This window comes from Ylistrum balloti, unplaced genomic scaffold, assembly GCF_031769215.1.
Source record: "Ylistrum balloti isolate Yb309-2 unplaced genomic scaffold, AGI_CSIRO_Ybal_v1 Utg369720, whole genome shotgun sequence".
NCBI lineage: Eukaryota > Metazoa > Mollusca > Bivalvia > Pectinida > Pectinidae > Ylistrum > Ylistrum balloti.
In genome coordinates, this window is record NW_026781940.1 from 23,101 (window position 1) to 50,519 (window position 27,419).

At 34.6% G+C, this 27,419-nt stretch overlaps 2 protein-coding genes across 2 annotated transcripts; both read left to right on the forward strand.

Annotated features, from left to right (window-relative positions):
• The first annotated feature begins 1,441 nt into the window (after positions 1 to 1,441).
• On the forward strand, positions 1,442 to 12,971 carry LOC132565379 (uncharacterized). The gene is made up of 9 exons (XM_060230015.1): positions 1,442 to 3,248; positions 4,033 to 4,155; positions 4,868 to 4,912; positions 5,102 to 5,234; positions 5,944 to 6,044; positions 6,959 to 7,008; positions 9,225 to 9,363; positions 10,378 to 10,475; positions 12,289 to 12,971. The coding sequence occupies exons 1-9, from the start codon at positions 1,442 to 1,444 to the stop codon at positions 12,481 to 12,483; spliced, it is 2,691 nt and encodes an 896-aa protein (XP_060085998.1). The 3' UTR covers positions 12,484 to 12,971.
• Positions 12,972 to 18,516: 5,545 nt separating this feature from the next.
• On the forward strand, positions 18,517 to 24,330 carry LOC132565369 (contactin-5-like). The gene is made up of 8 exons (XM_060230006.1): positions 18,517 to 18,577; positions 19,285 to 19,430; positions 20,300 to 20,444; positions 21,619 to 21,726; positions 21,925 to 22,104; positions 22,662 to 22,682; positions 23,300 to 23,474; positions 23,979 to 24,330. The coding sequence occupies exons 1-8, from the start codon at positions 18,517 to 18,519 to the stop codon at positions 24,328 to 24,330; spliced, it is 1,188 nt and encodes a 395-aa protein (XP_060085989.1).
• The last annotated feature ends 3,089 nt before the right edge of the window (positions 24,331 to 27,419 follow it).

Consider the following 27,419-nt stretch of genomic DNA (forward strand, 5'->3'; position numbering starts at 1 on the left):
GTAAACATCACAAAACACTGAAAACGTCAAATAAAGTAAACATCACAAAACACTGAAAACGTGAAATAAAGTAAACATCACAAAACACTGAAAACACAAAATAAAAGTAAACATCACAAAACACTGAAAACGTAAAATGAAGTAAACATCACAAAACACTGAAAACACAAAATAAAGTAAACATCACAAAACACTGAAAACACAAAATAAAGTAAACATCACAAAAACATTTAAAACGTAAAATAAAGTAAACATCACAAAAACATTTAAAACGTAAAATAAAGTAAACATTACATAAGCTGGAGATGGATTAATATAAGTAAACATCAACAATTGTTAAAACACATTGTAAAGAGAAAAAATGAAATGAAATAAAGTTTACAAGAAACACTGAAAACGTGACATAAGGTAAACATCACAAAACGCTGAAAACGTAAAATAAAGTAAACATCACAAAACGCTGAAAACGTCAAATAAAGTAAACGTCACAAAACACTGAAAACACAAAATAAAGTAAACATCACAAAACACTGAAAACGTGAAATAAAGTAAACATCACAAAACACTGAAACCGCAAAATAAAAGTAAACATCACAAAACACTGAAAACGTAAAATAAAGTAAACATCACAAAACACTGAAAACGTCAAATAAAGTAAACATCACAAAACGCTGAAAACACAAAATAAAGTAAACATCACAAAACACTGAAAACGTCAAATAAAGTAAACATCACAAAACACTGAAAACGTAAAATAAAAGTAAACGTCACAAAGCTCTAGTAAAAGCAACATGAACAATTTAAAAACTACACATTACAAAGTACTGAAAAAATCATCAAAAAGCTAAACAAACTCTTACACCACAGGATGAGGGAAAGAATACATCACAATCTTACAGCCCTACCCTACATACGGAGCAACATACAAAACTCTTAATGATTTCTACCTTTCGCAGGTAATTCGGAAGGCCGTTCCATTTGCGGGATGCCTCTTACCTGATAGAACTTTTTCTCTACCTGGATGTTCATTTTTTAAAAAAATTAGACTTTATATAAATCCATGATTAATATTATAAAAAGAACAAAAACTTCATGTAGATTTTTGAAGATCAGCATTGCAATCATTAAAAACAATTTGAAAATCTCTTTTTTGCACTTTCTCAATTTTCTTGATGACCAAAATATCGCAAATACCGTGGTAATTAAAATTTAAAAGTCTACTGTCAGACTCTTCCATGTCCACTTATACACAACTTCTAATATTTGCAGAGATATTGATCTACCATGCAGGAAGCTGATATTGTATTAAAACAATATTTGACGATAAAAATTACATTGACATGTGACATAGACCCTCCAGCCGATTATTTCTCTTAAGACCCGGAAGATCTATTTTTCCGTGTCCAAATTTAGAAAATAGCCATGTGACATTCAAGTAAAGATGGCAGCCTCCATGTGCAACGTGAGTGTTCTTCGTCGACAGTTGTTTTCATCGGTACAAAAGAAATCATGTTGTCATTATCATCTTGTAGGAAGACTTTGTTCAAGTATAGCAGAAAGAGACGACATTGATCATAAAGACAAAGAAGCAACATTCCAGTCCCGTGTGGCAGACGAAGACGACTATTTTGGTGTGTCGATTCCAGAAGACAGGTGGTCTGTACCTCGATCATCATCTCTCTCTGAAAAGGAATTATTCGAAAAATATCAGGCAGGTAGATTAAGCGAAAATGAAACATACAACATGCAATTTGTAAACTTGCGGTTTGGAAGGATGCGTTTCGATAACGTGACAGATTTAAAACATCAAAAAGATGCGAGGATGAAATTTCATGACTTAAATCAAGTTGGTGTGAAAAAAGATATTTTGAATACTATGGCACGTATTAACGACGGAAGAGAAACATCGTATTCGGAAGAAAGTTATTATGCTTCTCTTTTAGATCAGTTCAAAAGTGATTCGAAATATCGTGAGCCTTCTGTGGCGCAAGATTTAGTTTCAAAGAGATCTAGATCAAGGACACGTAAAGCAGGGAATGGAAAAGTTGATTCCCTTCAGGTGAGTAAATCAGGAGCGATGGACAATGTTGAAACTGATCAGGATGTGGAAGGAAAGACATCACCATATCATACTGCTACACCTACTACGGTTGAATATGGTGATGAAAAATTGACAGTTTCAAATGAAGCTAACGATGAAAGTTCTGATAGAAATAATGGTGATTTGAACTTTATAGATCAACAGTATTTTCAAGGAGATCTTGTTTCAAATGAGGAAATTAGCACCAAAGTTAAAGATAGTGATAGCTGTGATTTGAACTTCATAGATCAACAGTATTTTCAACAAGATACAGTATTAACAAAAGCTGAAAAATCAGCCGGGTTATTAAACTTTGAATCGTCACAAGGAAATCATCCTAATGAAGTTATACCAGAACTAGAACCAGATTTCTTGTTTTCTCATGCAAAGAAAGAAATATCTTCGGAAAAGAACAGAACATTTTCCGATCAAGAAATTATATCTTCTAGTGTAGAAACAGTTTCTCATACTTATCCGAAAGATCATACAGAAAAGCTGCATCCAACTTCAAAGTCAAAAACGATGAAAACCAAAGAAAACCCCAGAGCAAAGCCTGAGAAGATAAAAACTGAAAATTTTGACAGTGAAGTATTATCTTCCTACCAAGAGACTGCAATTTCAAACCCCGATCAGGTATCTGAGAGTGCAACTCCAAAGATTCAAAACTTGGAAACTGAAGGAGGCAGTACAAAAACAAGATCTAGCGATATTAATTTTATTGATCAACAGTTCTTTGGCGAGCACTTATCTGATGATGATTTGAAAACATCCATAAATAGCGAATTTTGGAATGATCAAGAATCAGATTTGAACTTTATAGATGAAAAATATTTCAAGGAAGCTGAATCTACTCCTGAAAGGAAACCAATTGATTTGCTGACTCCAGACCATGAAGGGCCTGAAAATAAAGCGTCTGTAAGAGATGTAAAACATTCTGGTAAAGGAAAAAAATCTAAAAAAAGGGAAAAAGAACTTAATAGAACTGACATGGATAAGCGCAGTGATCGTCTTTTTCAATTTCAAGTTATGGATGACCTTGAAAGAGATAGCTTAATAAAAAGAAAACGTGCACTGTCCACAGGGAAGGAGAATGAGACTGAAAATTTGTCGAGCTCAGCTTATGGCACAGTGCAGAAGCTACGAGGCAGTCAAGGAATTAATCTAGAAGGTAAACTTTTTTTATCATCTGTTCAATCTTTCAGTGGTAATTGGTTTTCAAGTATATTTTGAAATGATTAAAAGTAATTACATTTTTTGAAAAAAAAAAAGAAAAAAAAAAGCATGCAAATAAAATTGTATAAAAGTCTGGGGAAAAATACATTTATCATAGAATCTTACCAGACTTTATTGATAAACTTTTTATTTGTTGTCTTTTCTGATGTATAGAGTTAATGTTTAATTAATAGATATTAATTAATGTCTTAATAAGTAACTAAGATGATGAAGTCTTCACAAAATTAAGACACTGTAAGATCATTATAGCAAGGTCAAAATGTATATTAAGTGCATGTGTAGTAATATATGCATGACAGGCACATCTAGACCTGCACAAACCCTCAAGGCTAATGATGTTCCCTTATCTTCATTTCTTTGAAAAATGTGTCATTCAAGTTAAAAATTTATAGCATTTTCATCAAGTTTTTTTGAATTTCTTATCAATTAAAAAATCTCGAAAGTTAATCTGATGTGAAAAAAGAAATCATCTTTTTAGCACAATGTTATTAGATTTTAGGCTATTCAGATCACCTTTCGTCCATGGCCCATGGTCTGTCATCTGTCGGTAAACAATTCTTGTTATCGCTTCTCAAGAATCGTCGAACCATGCACCTCCAGTCTCCATCTTAGGCTGAATAGGAAAACGATCTTGGTATCAGGTATTTCAAAATGGAAGCAAAATACATTTAATTATACATTTATGATTTATCATATTTTGATGATATCCTTTTTTTCAGGAGGGGCCCCTCTTCGTGACAGCAAAGGAATGAAGGTTATGAAAACTGTAGTTCCTCAACTCCATAAAATGACAACTGTTGAGATTGTAAATATGATCACCAGACACATCTTGTATGACAGTGGTAAGTTGGAAATCAAACCACAAATGGTCAACGGACACAAGAATCACTGCAGTTATTAGTGGGAAGTTCCAATTTAAACCTAACTATCAGGCACATAAAAAAATTATTTTAGGTAATGTAAGGCCAAAATTCTATTCTGTCCAAGTGTCCTTTTGTTAAAATATTTCCAAATGATCACAGAGTTCAGAAATATTTGTTATCTGCATTTGATACTAAGATGATAGGAAATTTTTCAAAGCACTGGCTAGGAGCAAGCAGACCTCAGAAATTCAGTTACAGTTTGAGGAAAAAAAAAAAATATATATACAGTTGTATATATATATATATGATATTAAGTAAGGGCAATGTCAGTTGACTTAGATTGATGAGCCTGGACTGAGAGCCTGTTGTGATACATCTATCCTTTACTAAGCTCAGGGAGGTAATACATTGCTTCTTACTCAAAGTCATAGGGTGGGCTTATTACAGGACAGCAAGTTAACATTACTGTACAGCAATACATGTAAATATTAGAGTTATTGTCTTATAAATGTGGTATATCCTCCATAACAGCTCTCCGTTAATATAAATCTAAAGCTCCTCATATTTTAAACAACGTACATAAGTGCATATGAATGATGTTGAAACACAAAACATTTGATAAAATTGTGTAAATATTTTTCTGTTGATCTGTTTACAACAATTCAATTATTTCTGTTTTGTTTATATGTAGATGACATTGTGGCCATATATAAACCCTATGGACTGCCTTCCCATGGTAAGTTTGAGAGTAAAATGTCAAAGTCAGATGCATCCTGTTTGAATCAAAATTTTCCATGACAAATTGTAAAATTAACAAAACAACCTTTTCAATAAAAGAAAACTCGTGTTTATTTTCTTATGGTACTTTTTTATATTTCTCAAGTGGAGAAATAAGTTATTGCTCCGTCTGAATATTTTCCTTTAGGAGGCCCAGGTGTAGCCATAAGTGTTGCACAACTTCAAGAGGAAATTGGTCAAAAACTACCCAACAAAGCGGACAGTCTATACATGGTACACAGACTGGACAAGGACACCACTGGGGTAATGCTTCTTGCCAGGTAGGTAATCTAAATATGGAAGATTGGGGTAACAACAGCATACAAGCTTTAACTTTGGTAACCAAGGTTTGATTCCCTAATTAGGCATGAAAAGGCATAGTTTTCCCCCTTCACAACCACATGGGTTTTTCCTAGGTTTTTAAATATCTGACTTTCACTTTCTTTTTCACAGTAAGACCCTTGACATGCTTTTATTTGGGCCAACAAGAGTGAGAAACATGAATAGCTGAATTTTTTTAATTTTTTAATTATTGTGTGATAGAAAAAGTTTTTAAGGTCAAAGAAAGGCTAATGAACTATTTTTGGGAGAAAATGTTTAATATTTTCAGTGAAGTTTATGCTATGTAGCTGACTTAATTGAAGATTTGTGGCCTGGAAACTATTTTTGAAGACTTTCGTCATCATTTGTCATAGATGTCTACCAAAGAGAGTTTTGGTCAGACACATTTTGGAATTTCCTTTGGCAATGAGTAGTGAAATGTGAATTGCAGCAAATGTTGACACCATCTAGAAAGCATGACAACAGATAACAAAAATTTATCTTTGTACTGATGATGAAGTTAACACAACGGCAGTTATACAGCGTTTAATGATTTTAGAGACAGGTTTTTCACAATAATATTCTAGAAGTTAACATAATTATTTTCTCCTGTCATCATACGAATTTCAGATCAGACATTTATCAAAACTGATTATCATACTTTATTAGAACTCAGGAAATGGCAGCAAAATTATCTCAAGCCTTCCGGGAACAGAAAGTGGTAAAAAAGTACTGGGCCATCACTAAAGGGATTCCTAATCCAACAGAGGGTGAGTCCATTGTTTATAGAACAGGGTCATCATTATAGGGATTGCTAATCCAACAGAGGGTGAGTCCATTGTTATAGAACTGGGTCATCATTATAGGGATTCCTAATCCAACAGACGGTGAGTCCATTGTTATAGAACAGGGTCATCATTATAGGGATTCCTAGTCCATCAGAGGGTGAGTCCATTGTTTATAGAACCAAATCATCATTACAGGGATTCCTAATCCAACAGAAGGTGAGTCCATTGTTATAGAACCAAACCATCACTATAGGGATTCCTAATTCAACAGGAGGTGAGTCCATTGTTATAGAACAGGGCCATCACTAAAGGGATTCCTAATCCAACAGAGGGTGAGTCCATTGTTATAGAACCAAACCATCATTATAGGGGTTCCTAACCCAACAGAAGGTGAGTCCATTGTTTATAGAACAGGGTCATCACTAAAGGGATTCCTAATCCAACAGAAGGTGAGTCCATTGTTATAGAACAGGGCCATCACTAAAGGGATTCCTAATCCAACAGAGGGTGAGTCCATTGTTATAGAACCAAACCATCATTATAGGGGTTCCTAACCCAACAGAAGGTGAGTCCATTGTTTATAGAACAGGGTCATCACTAAAGGGATTCCTAATCCAACAGAGGGTGAGTCCATTGTTATAGAACCAAACCATCATTATAGGGGTTCCTAACCCAACAGAGGGTGAGTCCATTGTTTATAGAACCAGACAGATATTCCTGGTCCCACTGGAGGTGGTTTGCGGTTAAAAGCATTTTTTTAAAAAATCCTATGTTTACCTTATACACAATGTTGACCTTTGACATGACCATGACCTTTTGACATGACCTTGACATTTTACATGACCTTGTCTTTATACTTAATCTTGTTTATAATGTTGTCTTTTTTCTGTCTTCAGGTATCATTGATATCCCGATGATGGAAGGAACTGTTGACGGCAAGAGCAGGGTCAGTAGTCTAAACATTATCAAGGGAAATTACTCTATTTGACCATTCAATTAACTGAACTTGCCAGAAATCTTACGATTTATAAGATTTTTGCCATCAATGAGGGTTTCCTAATTAATAAGGCTTAGCTATATTGTAAAATGTTTATTTTCATTCTAGAGTACATGTACCACCAAATTTTTATATATTTATAAAAAAAAATTTTTGTTGATTGTTTGTTGTTTATACATTGTACTGAAGTGATACTGTATAGTTGATAATATTTGCGGGGATTTGATTTCGGTATATCTACGATCAATCAAAATAGTGTAAAATTAGATACCCAGAAAATATTTTTACGGTGGATGGAAAATCTCAGAAAATCGCAGTAATACCTGTATACATGAACATCACTTCAAATACATATGCAAAATTTAATACCTGTGAATTTGCCTGCCTATATTAGTCTTGTAAAATTAAACTGTACAGTACTTGAATTGTACCTAAAACAAAGAATATATTTCCTAAGGTCATTTGACCTAGAACAAAAATATCATCAGACGAATTTCTGTCAGATTTTAAGTTATATTTTCTTTAAATGGTTTTCAAGTGATTATAAAATTTGTCAGTCTTTATCAGTCGTTATATGGTAAGTGTTTGCTACTTTCACCATTTTAAACAAAAGACTTCACATCTTAATTCGAAAAGTGTACCCCATGATTTATCTAAGTATGCAAAATGATATCAAACTTAATTTAAAGCATTTATTAAACTCATTGCTTAAAAATGGAAAATTATGAATTTTCATCATAACTAAACTAACATAACTAACACTTTCAAAAATATAATGTTTTGTTAGGTCATCAGACATTGTGCTTTGTCCGTTGTCATCTGCAGTGCATAAACTTTTGACATTTTAAACTTCTTCTTAAGTTCCACCAGTGGGATTGGGCTCAAACTTGCATGAAATGATCCTGAGATGGTCCTGACCATGAGTTGTTATTTCTCAGGGTGATCTGAAATCCAAGATGGCCACCATCTTTTTATGCCCCCGCCATTTATGGCCGGGGGCATATAGCGTTGCCCATGTCCGTCCGTCCCGTCCCGTCCCGTTGCATCGCATCCCAAATCAGTATATACCACCTAACAACTTCATTCGTACCTTTCACTATTATTTCACATGGGGTGGGGGGGGGGGGGGGCATTCATGTCTTACAGACATTTTCTAGTTAAAACATATTTTGAACTTCTTCTCCAGCTCCACTGGTGCCATTGAGCTATAAATTGATGGCAATGTTAAGGAAATGTAGCCAACAAAGTGTTGTTATTTTTTGAACTTGTCAAAACATTGATATGGCAGACAGGGAGGCCATTTTGTAACATGATTGCATAATCATGGTTTTCCTGTGCAACACCTATTTCAAACTTCTCAAATTTCACCAGTTGGTCAGCACTTCAAAAAATAGGTAACACTTATAACAGTTGCCAACTCCTCACCTCAACTACCATCTGCAACATGGAAAACAGCTTCTTAGTAAGATTTCATTCAAAGTAGAAGAAATAACCTTTCTCCCTGCTGAAAGTTTTGTATTCAGATGATTGTTAAGGCCCATGGGCCTCTTGTTCTACCCACTGACTCATACTTAGAATCTTTGATCTTATAATTGTAGGCACATTTTTTATTGTTCTCACAGACATAGACACAAATCTAAAATTGTAATTAACTGGTAGTTATGTTTACTGTATAACACTTTTGGGGTAGGAAATGTTTTTAGCTTCAAATTGGATAATTTAGTTGTTAATTTATTGGTTAAACCTAGGTTCTTCTCGTTTTTTTTCTTCTTTTTCCTCTCCTCCTCCTCCTCCTCCTCCTCCTCCTCCTTCTTCTTCTTCTACTTTTTCTTCTTCATCATCTTCTTCTTCTTCCTTTTTTCTTCTTTATTTGGCTTTCTGCTTTAAAGGTTTCCAACTATTCTTAAAAACACATGTCAGATCTTCACTACACTTACAGGGATTAATACTGATGGCCTCTAGATGTGCAAACAAGTGCCTTTTTCTGATTTGGCACTTTTATAGATGTATATCAGGGTTCCTGGCCAGTGTGATGTTTATTTTTGAAAATTAAGGGTATTCTGCAGACTTTCCTTGCCTGTGTTGAAGTACTTGTATCACTTAGGGGTAGTTTAAAGGACATTGGGTCCTGTTACAATTAATAATTGTTTTAAATATCTTCGCAGATGGCCCTTAAGCTGAATTTTTTGCCTGATGGGAGGATTGCCACGAAGTCATCTGTAAAAACGTTTAAGGCCGAGACATATTACAAGGTTAAAGCTAGTCATGAGAACACAGCCATTGTCGAGTGTCTCCCACTTACAGGTGAGTTCCATCATACTTTAAGAAATTTCTTGCTACCAAAGTTTCGCAAAGTTTGTAAAATACCATTGTGTCTGTGTAAAATAACTAGCTGTTTTATAGAGTAAGATCATAGGGCCAATATTTCACCATTGCCTAAGGCTAGGTCTTAGGGATTGAATTTCACGCAGGTCTTAATGTTTGTATCCATGTATACTAGTTTATAATATATACTTATAATATATTCAGCATCCATCGGCCGAAGGGATTATCGAGACACCTTAATTTACACCACCACTCTCAATTTTGATTTATAACTTTGTATTTGTTTTATGTTATATGTATATGATGTAATTTATGTAATATTTGTGACTTGATAAAGGGGCAGGTTGCCTCAAAAAATTTGACATTTCACTTGTCTGTGCTGGTGCGGTTACTTCTTTGATCATCTAATATATACTTTTCTGACATTTTCAAAAAATGTTTGCGGGGAAGTTAATTTTAACATCATCATTATTGACAATGTAAATAGGGAAATCAGCTATCACAAACATTTATGTTTTTAATGAATTCTAAAAAAAAAGTTGATTAAGTTGTCAATTGCCTGTTGGCTGAAAGATTTTAGCAAAGTGCTTTCTTTGGCATCGCAATGACTCCCAAATTACAAAATCAACAACCACAATATGCATTTCATGCAAAGCATTTTTTTATTGTGTTTACTCCGAATAAGTCACTCGTAACCTATACGGGTGTTTTATTCATTCATAACTGATATCTCAACAGTATGATTGACAGCTCAGACAAAAAAAAATGTAAATAATTTTGATCTAGTTGAGTGATTCAACACTTTTCTATTACAAAGGTTGGTGGATGGTGATATGCGGGGTAAAATCGTAAAACCACAGAAGTAATAATGAAGTGTTGCCAAATACTTCAGGCAATTTTCTTGTCTGAAGTTTGCATTTTAATGAAACAATATGTTTGGTTTGATATTCTGAGAGAAACGTTTGAACATGTTTGTCAATTTCTGTACAACAGGGGTACGACATCAGCTCCGTGCTCACCTGTCATTTGGATTAAATACGCCCATCTTAGGAGATCACAAGTACTCAAACCTCCTCAAGTTTGCTCCACAGGTAAGTCTTAATACAAAATGAAGTACTTAAACAGAGCTATAAGTAACAAAGAGATTGATTGGTGGAGAACTTCATTAGCCAACCAATCACAATGAATGTTACATAAAAACATTATGTGTTCATGTTCTGCTAGGTATATGACCATAATACACAAATGTTTGCTGATTGATAAAGCTTTGAATTGTCTTCTGATGGCGTTTATGATTGGTATGAATACCATAGCTTTGCATGCAGCCATCACATCAGGCGCTACTTATTGTGAATCATGGTATACTATCCACATCTGTGTGTCAGATCATCTGTCTGTCCCTTTACAATTGGTTTCAGTTTTGGTGCCGGTTTCTTCAGTGGTCTACAATTCAGTCAACTAATTGGTCATTGTCCTAGTTTTGTTGGGTCTGGTAATAATGGCATAGATTCATTTTGTGAAAATTATTTCTATTTTTTCCTGTCTTTAATGCGTGGGAGTTCACTTTTTACAGCATAAGTTTCGGTGTAGGTTGCTTCACTGGTCTACTAGTCAGGTAATGTGTTATGACCTAAACTTTTGAGTCTAAAATTAATGATATGTGTTCAATTTGGATGAAAAAATTTATTTTTTAAAATGTTTGAAAGCTGTCGGAATTTACTTGTGTAGGTTTTGTTGTAAGTTTCTTAGTGGTCCTTGGTTCAGTTAAGTAAGGTTTAAGGACCCTAAGTTTTGACATGAATGTTCTTGTGGGATCCATCAATTACGAAACAGATTCAATTGATGAAAAGGATTTCTATTCATGATTTTTTTCACGTTTTGTTTCTGTTGGAATGACAAAATTGATATAATTTATAAAGATGTAATTTGTGAAAGTAATTTCTATTTTTCTTTTACATGGTTTGGATTTCACCGTTTTAGGGAACATTTCCATGTGATTTTCCTTCAGCAGTCATGGTTAAATGAATTTTTACATATTCAAACATGACACTTAGTACCATGTTTATGAATACCAAACAAGTAGGATAGGATCAGATGGGTGTATTTTGTAATTGTTTGCAGTGCTCTCATAATATTCATAATTCATTATGATAGTCATGTGCTGGATGGCATCTAAGGACCACCCTTGTTTAAAATCCCTGGAAAGATTTTTGGGAGCATATAGTTGCCACTCTATCCAACTATCCATCTGTCCTTTCATGTCTGTTGCATAACTTTTCTTACATTCAAGCTGTAATGAAACTTTGTCATACTAAGATGAAGTACAGAGTAACATAGTCGGGCCCTTTGTCATACTAAGATGAAGTACAGAGAAACATAGTCAGGGCACTTAACCCCTTAATTATTAGCCATTGTTAAAACTTTTCTGTCCAGAGCATAACTTTCTTTTTATTTTACCTTGGACAATGAAACTTGGTGTATACATTTTGTCATACAAAAAGGGTGTGCAGTGTTCCAGTTTCAGGACCTGCAACCCCTTAATTACAGAGTTATTGCCCTTCGTTAAAACTCTGTTTGCCCTTTGCTGAAATTTTGTGTCCAATTAAGTTGTTTTCTGGGACTCTGTTTGTTATATAGAAGCATTGTCTCACAAATGTTAATATAAGTATTTGTACTAAAAAGGAAAACCAAATAAAAGAATTATTTCAAAAGAGTACAGTGTTCTTTGTTGAAAATCATCATTAGAAGGGAAAATTTCATCTTTATTGAATTTTGGTTTTTCAGAGAGCTATGATAAAAACAAAAATCAACCTTCTTTTTCTTGTTGTTGAAAAAATTGTAAGTTTCATCCTGTGTTTAAAAATTGATGAATTTCAAATGAATTTTTTGTTTTTTCTTTTTAAGAAACTGGACAATAGGACACTTAAGAGACTTGGAGTACAACAAAGTAAAGTTCGCTACATACCCTTGCATCTACATGCCATGTCCATCCTCATACCTGAATTTCTTAATGGACGTAATCTCTTTGTAACGAGCAACTTGCCTAAACATTTCTGCAAGAGCATGAGATACCTCAAACTAAGTATGAGAGGAAAATGAAGACGAGATGTATTCTGTCTTTTCGCAATACAGAGTTGTCTGCCCTTTATAGCAGGTATTGATGATTATATCATTACTTTGCAGGCGAAAATTATTTCATTTTCTTACGAATTTGTATAACATTTCTCTCACAAGCAAATGACACATTAATTAATACCTGCTCATAAAAAATAACCCCGCCCCACGAAAAGGCAGAATACATCTTCTGCTATCAAGGATGATTAATGTTCTGCTTAGAAATGAAATTGTATACATTTATGATTTAATATCTTGAGGACATATAGACCAGTCAAATCTCTAAGGAAAACAAAGATTTTGAGGTAAAATTGAAATTTAAATACAGGTCCTGTTTTGCTAATAGAGATCTGAGTACAATTCAACCTTTATACAGCCTGGTCTTTCAAGATTTTTTTTTTTTTTTTTTTGTAAGATTAGCTGTTGGTTCAATGTTTTTGTGTATACATTCAACAGCTGATTATTATTGACAATTTTAGGTGTTCATAGTTTTTGAAGTTGATGAAACTGATGAACGTGTGATATTGTTTAAAATAAGAATATTAAAATTATAGAAAAAGATAAAATATTTTGTTTTCTTTTCTGCTTTGTTTATAGTTGAGTAAGATATAAGTCACTTAAGGAAGTAATAGGATTTCAACTATAGTGAAAATTGAAAAAAAAACTTATATGGAAGTGGAAGAGAACCTACATCCTGATATGTAAATACAGAGAACATCAACAGTAATGTTCCTTTTTCTATGTCCTCTTTTGTGAAGGTTCATTAAATGCTATTGTTAACCTGGCAGATAGTCTTATTCTGCTCCGTTTAGCTGCATCATTTGAGTGTAAGGCCGCAGAGGCATTTGACTTGATCCATAGGAGATGCTAACTGTTAAACTCTCTTAAGATGATTTCATTTTGATAATGTTAACCTTTTAGTACTTACAAATTAGCCTTTTTCTTTACTTTATACAATTTTGTGGAGATACCCGTCCTCAGAGAGGAGTGGAGCCCGTAAGATCCAGGATGTGTTCAAAGGAGAAGCAGAAATTTATAAAAAATACTTATTATAGAATATAAACTTGATATATTTTACAACAATTGCGAAAAAAGTTATTTCATCTTGTCATTCTTGTTGGCCAAAATGTAAGTGCACGAGGGGTCTTATTATGGGAGGAATCCCGAGTACCCGGGAAAAAACAAATGTGGTCAGGCAGGTGCCCTTGTAGCTTTTCACTTATGTTCTGAGAATTCAGTCGACTAGGTGGAAAGTGAATGTATTACCACTGCACCACCTGACCACCCTTAACCAGAACAGTAATCCAATTCCCTGTGTTGTAAACTTTTAATGTTTCCTTGAAAATCTGAAAAATAGTCCACAGCTGTTTTTATAAAATCTTTAAAGATTCATTTCTATCTCACCTGGCCCAAAGAATGTTTATGCTGTGGTGTGGTGTTTTTGCCATATATTTAACTTTATACAACTTCTGCTCAATGAACATTGCCCAGAATCATGATATTTTTCTCCATGATTCCATGGATAATGACTTATATTCAAGGTCACAGGGGTCAAATAGGTTGAAACCTTCAAGTTGCCACTGAAATAATAGGTTTTTTGAGATTAATCCTTACAAAGTTTGTGAAAAGAAATGACCCTAGGAGCTAAATTTGTTAAAATCTTCAAACAACTTCTGATTAATCAAAAGGTCTAGAGTCATGATATATGGCTGGTGTACCTCCTGGATGAAGCTCAATACAGTTTAAAAAAAAAGAAATAACCTTGACCCATATTCAACTTCACAAGGGTCGGATATATTCAGACCTTCAATTGAGACTACTTCTAAAATGTCTAAAGTCATAATAATTGATTGGTAGACTCCTGGGATAAATCCAAACAAGGTGTACTGAAAAAAATGACATTGACCGTTATTCCAGGACAAACAGGGTTCAAAGATGTTAAAGTCTTTAAATAACTTTCAACCAAAAGGTCAAGAATCAAGGTTTTTGTTTATAGGTTCCTGTGATGAATCCTGACTAAATGTTTGGGAAGAAACAAACCAATGTCATGAATTAAATTCTTTAAATGTTCAAATAACTTCTCCTAAACCGCGACTTTGAATGTTGTTGATGTAAAAGCTTAAGGCAGTAATACATTGAGACTCTTGATTATGATATATCAGGATTTTTAAAATTTGAAAACGGATAAACATTTATCTGTTTTCTATATAAATAAAGCTTTTTTTCTGATGGAAGGATTCTGGTCTTTCATGGTCTTCTGTGTATCCAAATGTGGCTTCCTGCATGTTTCAGTGAGTAGCCACCAACTGATACAGAGTGACAGAGTGACACATTTCGCTGGCTGCTGATTGGGTGACACAATCAATATCTATCATTATATTGGATAAATGCTGTCAACACAAACTCAATTTGGCTTTTGTTATATGCTTCCTTCAATTAGTTTCTGAAAGAATTTCTTAAAAAATATGATCAGATAAGTTTAAAAGAAAATTAAGAAACTTGTAAAAATGATTTAACTCATGGTTGTAGTCCTGTGATCAATTCATTGGAGAATAAGAAAGAAATTTCATGTATGTTCACTTAAGTGTTTGACAAGAATGTCTCGTGCTGAACAAAACCTAGATATTTTATTTAATAGGTGTCTCACACTTATTAATTTTACAATCTCTTCAGCTGACCACTTCACTATAATAGAGGTACGGATATTTTTATATCTTAATTTATTTTGGCATGAACTTCAAGCTGTTGAGCAACCAGACTCTAAGTACCTTAAAGCTTGACCGGTGTCCAGTGTGAATGGTGTATACAGGTCAGTTACTGACCCAGTGATCACGCAGGGGTCAGACACATACACTGTTTAAGGAATTAAAGGATTAATCCAAAGTGATCTGAAATGAGAGGGTTAGTTATAAATCTTCAACAGATACAACCACTCAATCAATATATAAATATACACTCTAGATGTACATAATAGATATGTACTAGTATCAAATTCAGGTACAATCACAACATTTACCTCAAATCTGAAAACTTTCATTATATATATCTGTATGATGCCTTGTGTTGATTTACCAATATTTAGACATTGTAACACAGTTGACAAGGAAGACCATTTTTAACTTGAGCCCTGTCCGAACCTCAAACAACACCATCTGCTGCACTAAATCACTTAGCCTAGAAATTCTACAATTGCCTTGCCGTTACAAAATCACAAACGTCCACCACTAGTAAAGGATGTTTGACAGTTAAAATGATTGACAGATAGAAATTCTCGACATAATCACAGTCATAGTGACAAGTTGTGGATATGATTCAGATCTTAACATCCTGTCATTAATGGAGGAGAGGTTGTATCCTCCATCAATCCAGACGCTAACATCCTCTCATTGGTCTAGGTTTTAACATCCTCTCGTTGATCTAGGTTTTAACACCCCTCATTAATCTAGGTTTTAACATCCTCTCATTAATCTAGGTTTTAACATCCTCATTGATCTAGGTTTTAACATCCTCTCGTTGGTCTAGGTTTTAGCATCCTCTCATTAATCAAGGAGATATTGTATCCTCCGTTATAAATAGCTTATAAATATCAGGTTTGTCATTGTCTTGGTGTTTTTATTTCCGTTCTTACTCATTATCCACGATTTTCATATGTTTGAGGAAATGATAAACAGATCAAATTGACATGGATTAAAATATTACTTGTGAATTTCGTGAGCAAAATTTATCCACGCAAACGAACATTTTAAAGAACCACGACTTTTGAACACCCACGAAAAAATGTGATTTTACAGTATGCATATACCCCCCCCCCCCCCCCCCCCCCCCGCTTCTCTCTCTCTCTCTGTCTCTGTCTCTCTTATATCAATGTAATAGCTCAAGTGGCTATTTAATCCGTTTTTTGTCTCTTAGGTTAATACTATAGATGCCCCCATGTGACTATTGTTGTTGTACTATATGGTATATATATTGATGGGAGAAGTCGATCATAAGGTGGTAAAACTTTCAGACCAATCCCTTTGACATATTGTTTTGTCAATAAAAAAATGTTTCAACTAAACTAAAACCTAATATATTTCATGTTTCCATGCCTAATCATTAAGAGAAAATAACTAACTGCAATTATGCGACGTTAAATACAACTTGAATAAGTCCCAGAACACACACATACACAATGACAATGAAACGGACACGAGGACATTCGAGTTAATAAATGCAACACTTTTCAGAAGTAAAAGTTTTTGGACATACGAAAATACAGTTTCTATATAGTTTATTTATCAAGTTTTAAAGATGGGAAAATTATTAGTGTGTAACATATTACTGAGCCATCTTTATTGTCGAATTCTTCTGAAAAGGAGATAAATATACATGTATAGCATACCTCCCTAAGTCCAACATTACCCTAACCTTATAGGCTCGGTATTATGAGATTTAGTCCTGTATACCGGATTAGCATAACACGAACTAGACGTATTATTGGAAACAGGTTCAAAGATAATCTGCCGGGTACAATGTACTTACATTGAGAAAGAGTGTACTCCGAAAACGCCCACTGTGAATATTTCAAAATGCCAGTACAAAGTTTTTATTTTGTCATTAGTGACAAAAACACGTGTGCATGTGTGTGCAGTTTTATGTCAGAATGCATTTTTTTTGTTTTGTTTTGTTTTTTGTTTTTGTTTTTTGTATTTACGCTGACAGATCGATGTCAGTCCTTAATTTGACAAGAAAACATCGCACCTCTCTAAGGAATTTATACACATTCAGCACACCTGATAGATCAACATACGTTTTACTGGTGCAATTGCAGTAGACACTAATTTGACCACATATACGATTTTCAATTTCAAATTATGTTATTTATATCAATCAAAAAACTTTTTTATTTATTTTTCTTTTTGAGAAACTGTCAGAATGGACCAAGGATGTTTTCGGTTCAAATTCACCTATTCTATGAGATCATCCGTTTGTCAAATTTCCATACAGAATTCAAATTCGTTTATTTGGTAGTGACTTCGTGAGCTTTTCAAAGACGTGTAACTACATGTATATAATTTCTATGTAAGAAGTTGCCTAATTTTATAATTTGATTATTTACCCTTTTATTGCTTTAAAGCAATGTTGACGTACGTAATGTATATGAAAATTACATATCCATAAAAACGTCATACGGTGACCTACTGACCGCTGGTCAACGATTACAGGCTGCAGTTTCCTTAACCTAACTTAATGAATTTTCAGTAACTAAAAATTGCTTATAGAAAAGTATAAAATAAAGTTTTAAAAATCTTTTTAATCTAAGTTTTTTTTTTTCCTGAAGTTACATGATAGTTTTCTATATTAGTCAAGATTTCCTTAAATTAAGGAAGATTCGTGAAATAGAGGCCTGGTAAGGATGACGTCATACCCAATTTAGTATTGAAATCTATAAAACGGTGCTATATTGTCACTATGAAAAGAAATAAGACTAAAATACACGCGTCCCCGGGTTTAATCTGTTACCAACCGAAAATAATGACATTTTACACATTTTTTTAAAAATGTTTTAAAATCTGTAATTTACATTAAGCTGATAATACTTGATACAGTTGGACATATAATAATTCTTTAAGCTTTGGTTTTGCCTATTTGCCAAAATAGAATTATGGTACATCTAACATTGCCTTTTAGCTCGGCCAATGTTAGCTTAATCTTGACAAAATAACATCTATATTAATGGAAAAACTGAAGAAAAAATGTTCCAAAATTCTGTGACATTTTAATTACTTTTCACATCGATGGTGTTAAATATTTGAAAAAGCCCCGAATGACAGATCAAATTAAGCTTAAATATTGTTAAGATAACAATGCGTTCAGATTTGAACCCAGCTATATTGATTAAGTACTATTACTCCACTGTATGTTTAAGGTTGAAATATGGGGTAGACTGTTGAATTGAAAGTTACGAAACATTGAAAGGAAACTTCATTAATTTAATTAAAATTCTGTATTTTCTATGTAATCGATTACACAACAAAAATGGAGAGTCCCTGTGGAATTTTAATCATATTTGGACTTTTTCTTCCGGCGTTTGGACAATGTAAGTATATATTGATCGTTTGTACGCAAATAAGTTAAAGCACTTCAAAATACATAAAAAGGGTGGGTGGAAGAAATCAATAGACATGTTAGTAATATTTCAATATTTGATGTTTATCTATTTATTTATTTATTTTCTAATTTATTTTACATCTCTACTGACGTCTGTAAATGTGTCTGTTTTTTATTTTTATTTATTTATTTGAATATTTATTTTCGAGAAAGACATAAAATAAATGAAATCTCATAAATACAAGAAAACCTCGATATAATGTCCGTCATAATTCGAAGTCTTTCCTTTCTCCTTTCTGCGTTTCTTTATTTTTATTGTAAATTCATTCATGAATTCATTCATGGTCGCGCAATATTACACTATATGTTGATACTAACTTTACGTTTTGCTTGGAAACTGATGGGGATGTAACGAGATTTAATAAATAAAGATTTCGAGGGCAAATCGAACAGAGGCAGCCATTTTGTTACGCCATTATTAATTCATGACGTAACGTCATTGTCTATATAATGACATCACAATCGATTTGTTTCTGATTGGCACAGACAATGAAAACACTTCAGGGTCCTGGCGTAATGTTCTGAATAAAGGGGCTTTTGTCTGTGTTTTTACAATAGTAAGAGAGGGAAAATAAACAAAAGAATGAAAAATAAAAGTAACATGGTTTTTATTCGTATTGTTCAATATTTTTTCAGTTATGCCTTCGAATTTTGCATGTTCGTCCCCGAATTCAACAACTTTTGTTTTTACCTGGGTCCGACCGAACGACCCTACAAGCCAAGTGCAGGGCTACCACCTTACCATCTCCCGGTCAGATGGTCTACAGGTCGACAATTTCCCGGTAAGTATCATCTACCACTCAGACGGTCTACAAGAGGGCAATTTTCCAGTAAGTATCATTTTCCGGTCAGAAGGTGAACAATTTCCCTGTAAGTATCATCTTCCGGTCAGACGGTCTACAGGTGAACAATTTCCCTGTAAGTATCATCTTCCGGTCAGAAGGTCTTCAGGTGAACAATTTCCCAGTAAGTATCATCTTCCGGTCAGACGGTCTTCAGGTGAACAATTTCCCAGTAAGTATCATCTTCCGGTCAGACGGTCTTCAGGTGAACAATTTCCCAGTAAGTATCATCTTCCGGTCAGACGGTCTTCAGGTGAACAATTTCCCAGTAAGTATCATCTTCCGGTCAGAAGGTCTTCAGGTGAACAATTACCCTGTAAGTATCATCTTCCGGTCAGAAGGTCTTCAGGTGAACAATTACCCTGTAGGTATCATCTTCCGGTCAGAAGGTCTACAGGTGAACAATTACCCTGTAGGTATCATCTTCCGGTCAGAAGGTCTACAGGTGAACAATTACCCTGTAGGTATCATCTTCCGGTCAGAAGGTCTACAGGTGAACAATTTCCCAGTAAGTATAAAAAAAAACAACTTATCGTCAAAATACAAGATGGCTGCATGTCCGTTTTTTCGAACAGTTATGAAATTGAACAAACATATGCATAATAAGGGATTTTAACACAATTAATGTTTTGAGCATGTTGGCAGATATTTTATACAATAATTTTTTTCGGTATGTTTCTATGTGGCAGCTGAATACACAGAAGTAAGTGCGACACGTGTACCTTAAAGTAATAGTGGAATGGCATATACATGTAACACTCATTAACATGATAATTTTAAGAAAATAACGCATAATTGAATTTTTTCAGCAAATGGTGATCCCTGGTTACTTGGTACAGACGTACACTGTGTATGGTGTTGGGAAGTTCGCTGTTTACACGGCTAACTTACACTGTTATACCGCCAGCGGAAACGAGGCCGATGTCACAATTGACTGTAAATCTATGGCAGACGGTAAGATGTGTTTGTTTTTTCGATATATTTCGATATATATCTCCTTAAAATGACATTAATGTCACTTTGAATGTAAACGCACAGAACTTGCAGACGATATTTTACAGCAGATCCCAGCCTCACCAATAAGCTTATTTTTCACGCTATTAACAGAAGCTTCGATTTGAGACCGATTTCATGATAACGTGCGTCGGAGATACTTCCTGCGATGGTTGCATTTAACATGTCAAAATTAGATTTATCAATCATATCACGCCACATTAAGGTTTCTATTTAATATCTAGTTGTTTACAGGAACGGTCTTCCAATGTCTCCATCGTTTAATTTAAGACCAAAGTCGCATTTGAAAGATGACATTTTAAATAAATTAATTCCATATAAGGTGTTAATAATTTGGTGCATTAGTTTCGGACCCCTTAAGAATTGTACCTCCAAAGCTACGCCATGTAAACGAATTGCCACCAAACAAATACTTAAATGAATTGAATTTTGCTCATATTATAATATTTATTTTAAAAAAAAAACTGACCGGTGAAAAACAAAGGGTTAGATTCAAATGAGCCTCATTTCTTGGTAAACTTCATTTTATAACAGCAACTATTTAAATGAAGTTATTTTTGCATCTGTCGGTCAACAACTCGCTAGTTAATTCAAATAAGAAATAAGTCACCAATTATAATGATTTTTAAATCACCGTTTTTCAATGAAAGAAGCGCATGTTCGGACTTCTGAGAAAAATTGCATTGAGATGTGGCTCATTGATAGACGGCAACAACATACTGGCGTTCAAATATGGATTGGTAGACTATGTTTTTTTTTCTTTCTGGATGCGTGACATGTTTGTACAACCAAAACCATCCTGGTGTGAGGTCACGCTGGTCAATAGTTCACGTAATACAGCTGGACAAAATGACTGGTCCAAAATACATAACTTTCCAGAACCGATATCGATACGGTATTATGGGTAGTAAAAGTTATAATTTTTGAGAGAACAGAAGAAAACACTTTGATGATATAACTGATAAAAAAGCAAAGTTGGTATCTTGACTTTCGTGGGAAAAATACATACATTTTGGTTCATGCTATTATTTAAACAGAGAAAATTTTAACCGTCGTAAAATAGCCTTTCTAGCATGACATGTCTATAGTATACTTACAAACATTTCACTTTCAGCCCCTAATGGTGCCCCAAATTACGTCAACGCGACAGGAATTTCCTACTCAGAGGTCGATGTTGTTTGGGACGAGGTAGAGGAAATTTACAGGAACGGCGTACTTCTTGGTGAGATCGGTGAAAAAAATTTTTATCAACTTCTTTTTCTGGACTAGTGACCAACTACCACAGTTTTCCTCTCTTCAAAAAGCAAACAAACAAAACATGAAGTTATAAAAATGCTTTATTTTACATTTATTTTTGAGACTATTTTGTCAGAAAGCTCATTGCTATAAACAAGTTTTTTCTGTATTCGTGACCTAACAGGCTACAAGATTATATATTTCGCTCTGGATAACTGGACCCCACAAACTGCTGACGTCAGCAACACAACTTTCAATTACGTCATTAGCTCTCTAGATTATGACACCAAATATGTTGTCAGCGTACTTGCGTATACATCATACGGAGACGGCCCACAAACTACTGATATCGACAAGACCTTGGGTAAGTCACACGATCAACAAATTTTACTAAAAAAATAAAATAAAATGGAAATCCGGAAACAATGTCTTCACCGAGGAACATAACTTTTGCCCAGCCAATAAGTCATAGACATTTTCGCAAGCGATTTAAAAGGACACAGGTCTCTCGCTTGACAACTTCCCCAGTACTTGTATTACTTTTTACAGCTGGGTGTCCAGGCATCATGACGTCTGATCCTTGTTTCATATAAGATTTTATTGAGAATCATTCACTTAATTTCAAATATTCCAATAACTATTTAAATTCAAAACAATCGAAATCAAACCAAAAACAAGAAGATCAGAAATAATAATTATCTGTACACAGACATATATATATATATATCAAAGATTACTTCGAAAATTTCATTATTAACACACAAAGCTATTTACCTGTAACTAGTTCAAATGTTTTAATTTCCAAAATCTAATGATTTGAAAGAGACGTGTTCTAAGTTATTGTAATCATGAATAATTGCTTTTTTCAATATGTATTATGTTTTTTATTATCTATTTGTAATGCGAATTGTATTATTTCAGGTCCTACAACGTCGCCGCCGGGTGAGTAGACATTGCTATAGATTTTCGTTGTAGTACTAAAAATATTTGAAATGAGTGGAATTAGAAAAAAATCTCATTTACAGTTTCTCATTCTCTTTGAATGATTCACCGAATATTGTTTCGCATGTTTTCCTTCTGAAAGACACAGGTTGGCACTTTTGATATGATTACAGTCTATACGCGTCCTCAATACTCCAGGGGTTACGATCACTTTCGCTCTCTCCACCCCCGGAACATGTCGTGGAAAATTGAAGGCTCAAGCGAAGTATTTTGGTTGGTTCCAGACGAAAAAACTGACCAATCACAGAAAGGAACGACGATCGACATCAAAGCCATTATTTACAATGCACTGTTGTGCGATTTCAAGATTCGTCTGATGTACATCAAAGGACCAAACCGGTCTCTTCGTCTTGTCCACAAAGTGCCGCACGTGGAACCTTAAATGTTCCAGGTGTGCAGAGAGCAAAAGAATCGTAACATATGGAGTATTGAGGATGGGCAATACTGGATGGCATTATGTTAGGAACATATAGTTAGGCACTGTTTTGATACAAATCCCGGGGAGCGGGGAGTGGCTGCATACACACAAATAACATGTATTTCTCTACGTATTACAGAGGAAGAGAAAAAATACTTCTGCTATGAGATGATCCCGGGGGTGATCGAAATCGGCTGGAATGGCATGCCTTGTACAATCTATATGGGTGTAATCGGATTTCTCTTCGTCTTCGCTCTCATCTTCGGCATCGCATGCTGTTGTGGGGGTGGCGGTGCTGCAGCCGGCGCAGGGGCGTAAGTACTCGGAATTACTGTTCGACACGCAGAACCATCAACTTTTCAGTAATTGACGTGAAATGTTACATGGATGTATAATGATCAAATGTTCAACCAATGACGTCTAGCCTAATAGAGACTTTGAATTGTTAGTGTTGTATTATTCTAAAAAGCGACCCATATCCAAACCTCGCTGTGTGTTTTACCGTTTGATGGCCCTCATGACCTTTTATGTCTTGACGGACCGTGAAGAATGTAATAATAATAATGATAATATCGAAAACATTAAGGCATTTCACTTTAAATTCATTATTCCAGCGTTCGAAAACAATATAGAGTATGTTTCTACAGTCTGAGAACAACAAAGACCACAAAATGATCGTCACAAAAGGACATCCTTTGATAGAATCACGAAATAGATTGATTATAAAAGATATTGTAGTAAGTATATTATCACAGGTTCCTTAAAGAACCAATGAAATTATCAGAAATCAAAACCCGTCTTTTAAAATATTGTTTCAGTGGCGGCGTTGGTGGTGGTGGCGGAGGTTCCCGGGTAGAACCATACAACGAGTACGATAGCGGAGATGATGATGACGATGGTTATGCAAATAACAAATCTCATAATTCAGCAAAGAGTACTGGACAGGTTACGTCACGTGACGTCTGGTTAGCAAGCCCCGCTCCCGGAGATTACGACGACGAACACGACGAAGTGTCGACTCCATTCCCGCCTCCGTCAACATTTATTCCTCGCGTCGGCGCAGTTGCGAAACCGAAACCAACTGATAATAACCCCGCACCGAATACTGAAACCACTACAAGAAACAATGACTCAAATATTGTGATTGAAGATGATGAAGGCTTTATCTAAAGAGGAACGTGATCTAACATTAGGAATTAATTTGGTATAGACTTCGCAATAAGCCATTCGATAACGGCCCCCCCACCCCCTACTTCCCACTTTTTTTTTGCTCCCAAAAGGGAGAGCATAAAGTCATCGTTTTTTCCGCCCGTCATAATTGTGTCCGGAACATATCGCAAAAACTATAAGAGGTATCAACATGAAACCTCACAGGTAGTTATATCTCGATAAGGAGAAGTTCAGTGTACAAGAAACGTAACTCTCTTTAGCATAATTTAGGAGTTATTGCCCTTTTTTATTTTCAAACATAATACTGTCAAAGTAGCACTTTTGGAATCAGTGTTTATTCGGGGAGCATCTATCAGTTCTACCGATTCTCTTGTTTCCTTACTCTCAAATCTCGACAGAAAAAAATGAATATTGACGTATACGAAGATCAATCTATATTTTTAGGATTCTGGTCACATCGCCAGGATGATCCATGTATCCAAGTGTATATGTATATATACAAATGTAATCTCAAGAATATAATGATAAAAAGTGAAAATTGATTTAAGACGATGTGACAATGATGAATATGCACAATACCATGTACTAGAAAATGATATGCAATTTAAAAAAGAAAGAAAAAAGATTTACGTGTTGAAAAATACACGGTTCTAGAAAATCGCCTCTCCGTACTTTGATTAAATAAAAAAACTGTAGTTGCATGTAGTCTAACTGTGCCTTTCTTAAAACGGTATACTGTATAAACAGTGCTCTTTATATTACATATTTCATTAAGCGCACATTTATTGGAAAGAGGGGAAAAACTTTTTTTTGTTATAATTCTTGAGCACCATCTATTGTTTTGAGTATAATGAAATAAAATTTCTTTGTTAAAATTTTGTTGTATGTTAAATAAAGTGATTTTAAATTTGTTGTATTCTAAACGTGATTTTAGAACTTCTTTAGTGCCGTGGTCATGCAGAATGGAATTTTCTGCCAACTTAAAACACACAACTGAGTGTAAAACTTTTCAGTGTCAAACACCGAGAAGTTGTTGTCACTACATTTTGGTCCCACACTAAATCTGGTAAAATATTAGAAAGGTGGGGTTTCCAGCCATGTTGATTCCTTATAGAGGTCGGCCTAAAGATTTGTTCATGCCTAGAGACCACTCACCAACACATGGCTTTGTGCCATCAAAGATGATTTCCTTGGTTTTACATTTCATCCTTTATCGATGACGCACTTGCTTTAGTCACTAATTACGTAACTAAATTACTAGATCATGTCACAAAACATATCACAAATAATCATTTTAACGAAATAGGAAAGTTTGAACCATAAACTGAATACTAAAAACAGTTTTAAGCATTTTGTGAGAAAAACGTCAAAAATGACATTTTGTCTTCCATAATCAGTCCACCCCCTAAAAAATAGCATATAGAAAGCTTTATCTCTACCCTAACCTTACCCAAAGGTCGAAACCACCATTTGTGCATAGTGTTGCTTTTTGGTTTTGATGTGTATCACCCCAATGACTTGTTGAACAATAATGGACATAGGAGACCACCCTGTTACACGCCAAACCTTATTTACACACGTGCCTTTCCTAATATGTCAAAACTCCTAGCACGAACAGAAGTAATGCCGACATGTCCCTAAATGACTATATGTGTTAATTATACGTTATCTTAACAATATATTATATAATTCATATACTCAAATATTATCAATTATCATTTTCACATTACTTTCTATTTGTTCTACAGAGACGAAGACTTTAAAACATCTAATACAGCACCGTTCTCACAATGAGAGGTAGATCTGTAGGAGTGACATTAAAACCAAGAAATCTGCTGGAAATATAAGACTTCCCAAGCACAACTGTTTGTTTGATGTTTTAAAATCAGATAACTTTGTTTAATAATGATCAAGAGATTGGTATGTGTGCAAAATGTTTTAAAAATTATCACAAAATAATGCCTAAATCTGAATATCAAAACTTTGGTGTTGATGAAGATACGTAGTAAAACATTCCGCTATTATCCATAGTGCACACTAGAGATTCAATCATAACTCGGCCATATTGCCCAAGCACGCAAAACACCAGCTCATCTTTCATCACAAGTTGTGGTGTCCTTGTTACTCACGTGTTTGTTCACATCATCTCATTGGGAAATATCTTAACCCTAACGTTGATATCCGCACTGATGAAAGAGAAACTGGTTGGACAAGAACATAGTTTCTAAAAACTCTTATTTACACTCCAAACCATGAGGATGTACTACTGTTGTTCTGGGTAAAAATGAAGACAAACATTTCATGGGTTCAACTCTTGTCAGCTTCCAACCAGGATATCGAAAACATTCCATTCCATAGTGCCTTGGACATGAACATCTTACAAGTGAAAATCTTCTGGAGCACAACTGTGTTCTCAGAAGTATTTCTTGGCCAGCAGACGACTGTAATACTTAACGGTACATATATCTTTACTCCTAAACGTTCTGATCACAAGATCCAGAGAATCCCTTACTGTGGCCAGAAGAAGCAGAACTATTTGAAGTTCAAGAGCATAGCCCTACCTGATGGTTCGTGGAAGCGATATTGATGCGAAGATTACAAAAGCCATCATGGATAGTCTCCCCTTGCTGGACATAGATGATGTCGTTGTTGATCGAGAGTTTAGGGATGTTTTGTTAGATTTGGAATCACGTGGTTTGATAACAAATATGTCGTCTTATCTAAAATCTGGACAGACTCAATATGACGACCTACAAGCTAACCTTTATAAATCCACAGTCAAATCCAGATGGGTAGTGTAGCCACATCACGAACGTTTCAAGCAATGTTTTTCAAAACATAACTGGCCTCCAGCTATTTCATTGATGTTATCGAGGCACTTGTTAGAATAGTAACAGTCTGTCTCAATGAAATCCGAGAACCTTACAGGTTAGAACGCAAGAGCGTGACGCAAAAGATATGGGGTTGGTGGTCATTCTAGGACCTAATTTTACCACACGTGAGACACAATTTTCACTATCTACTACTAGACAACATTTTTACACTAAACAACAGCAGCAGCAACAACAACAACAACAACAACAACAACA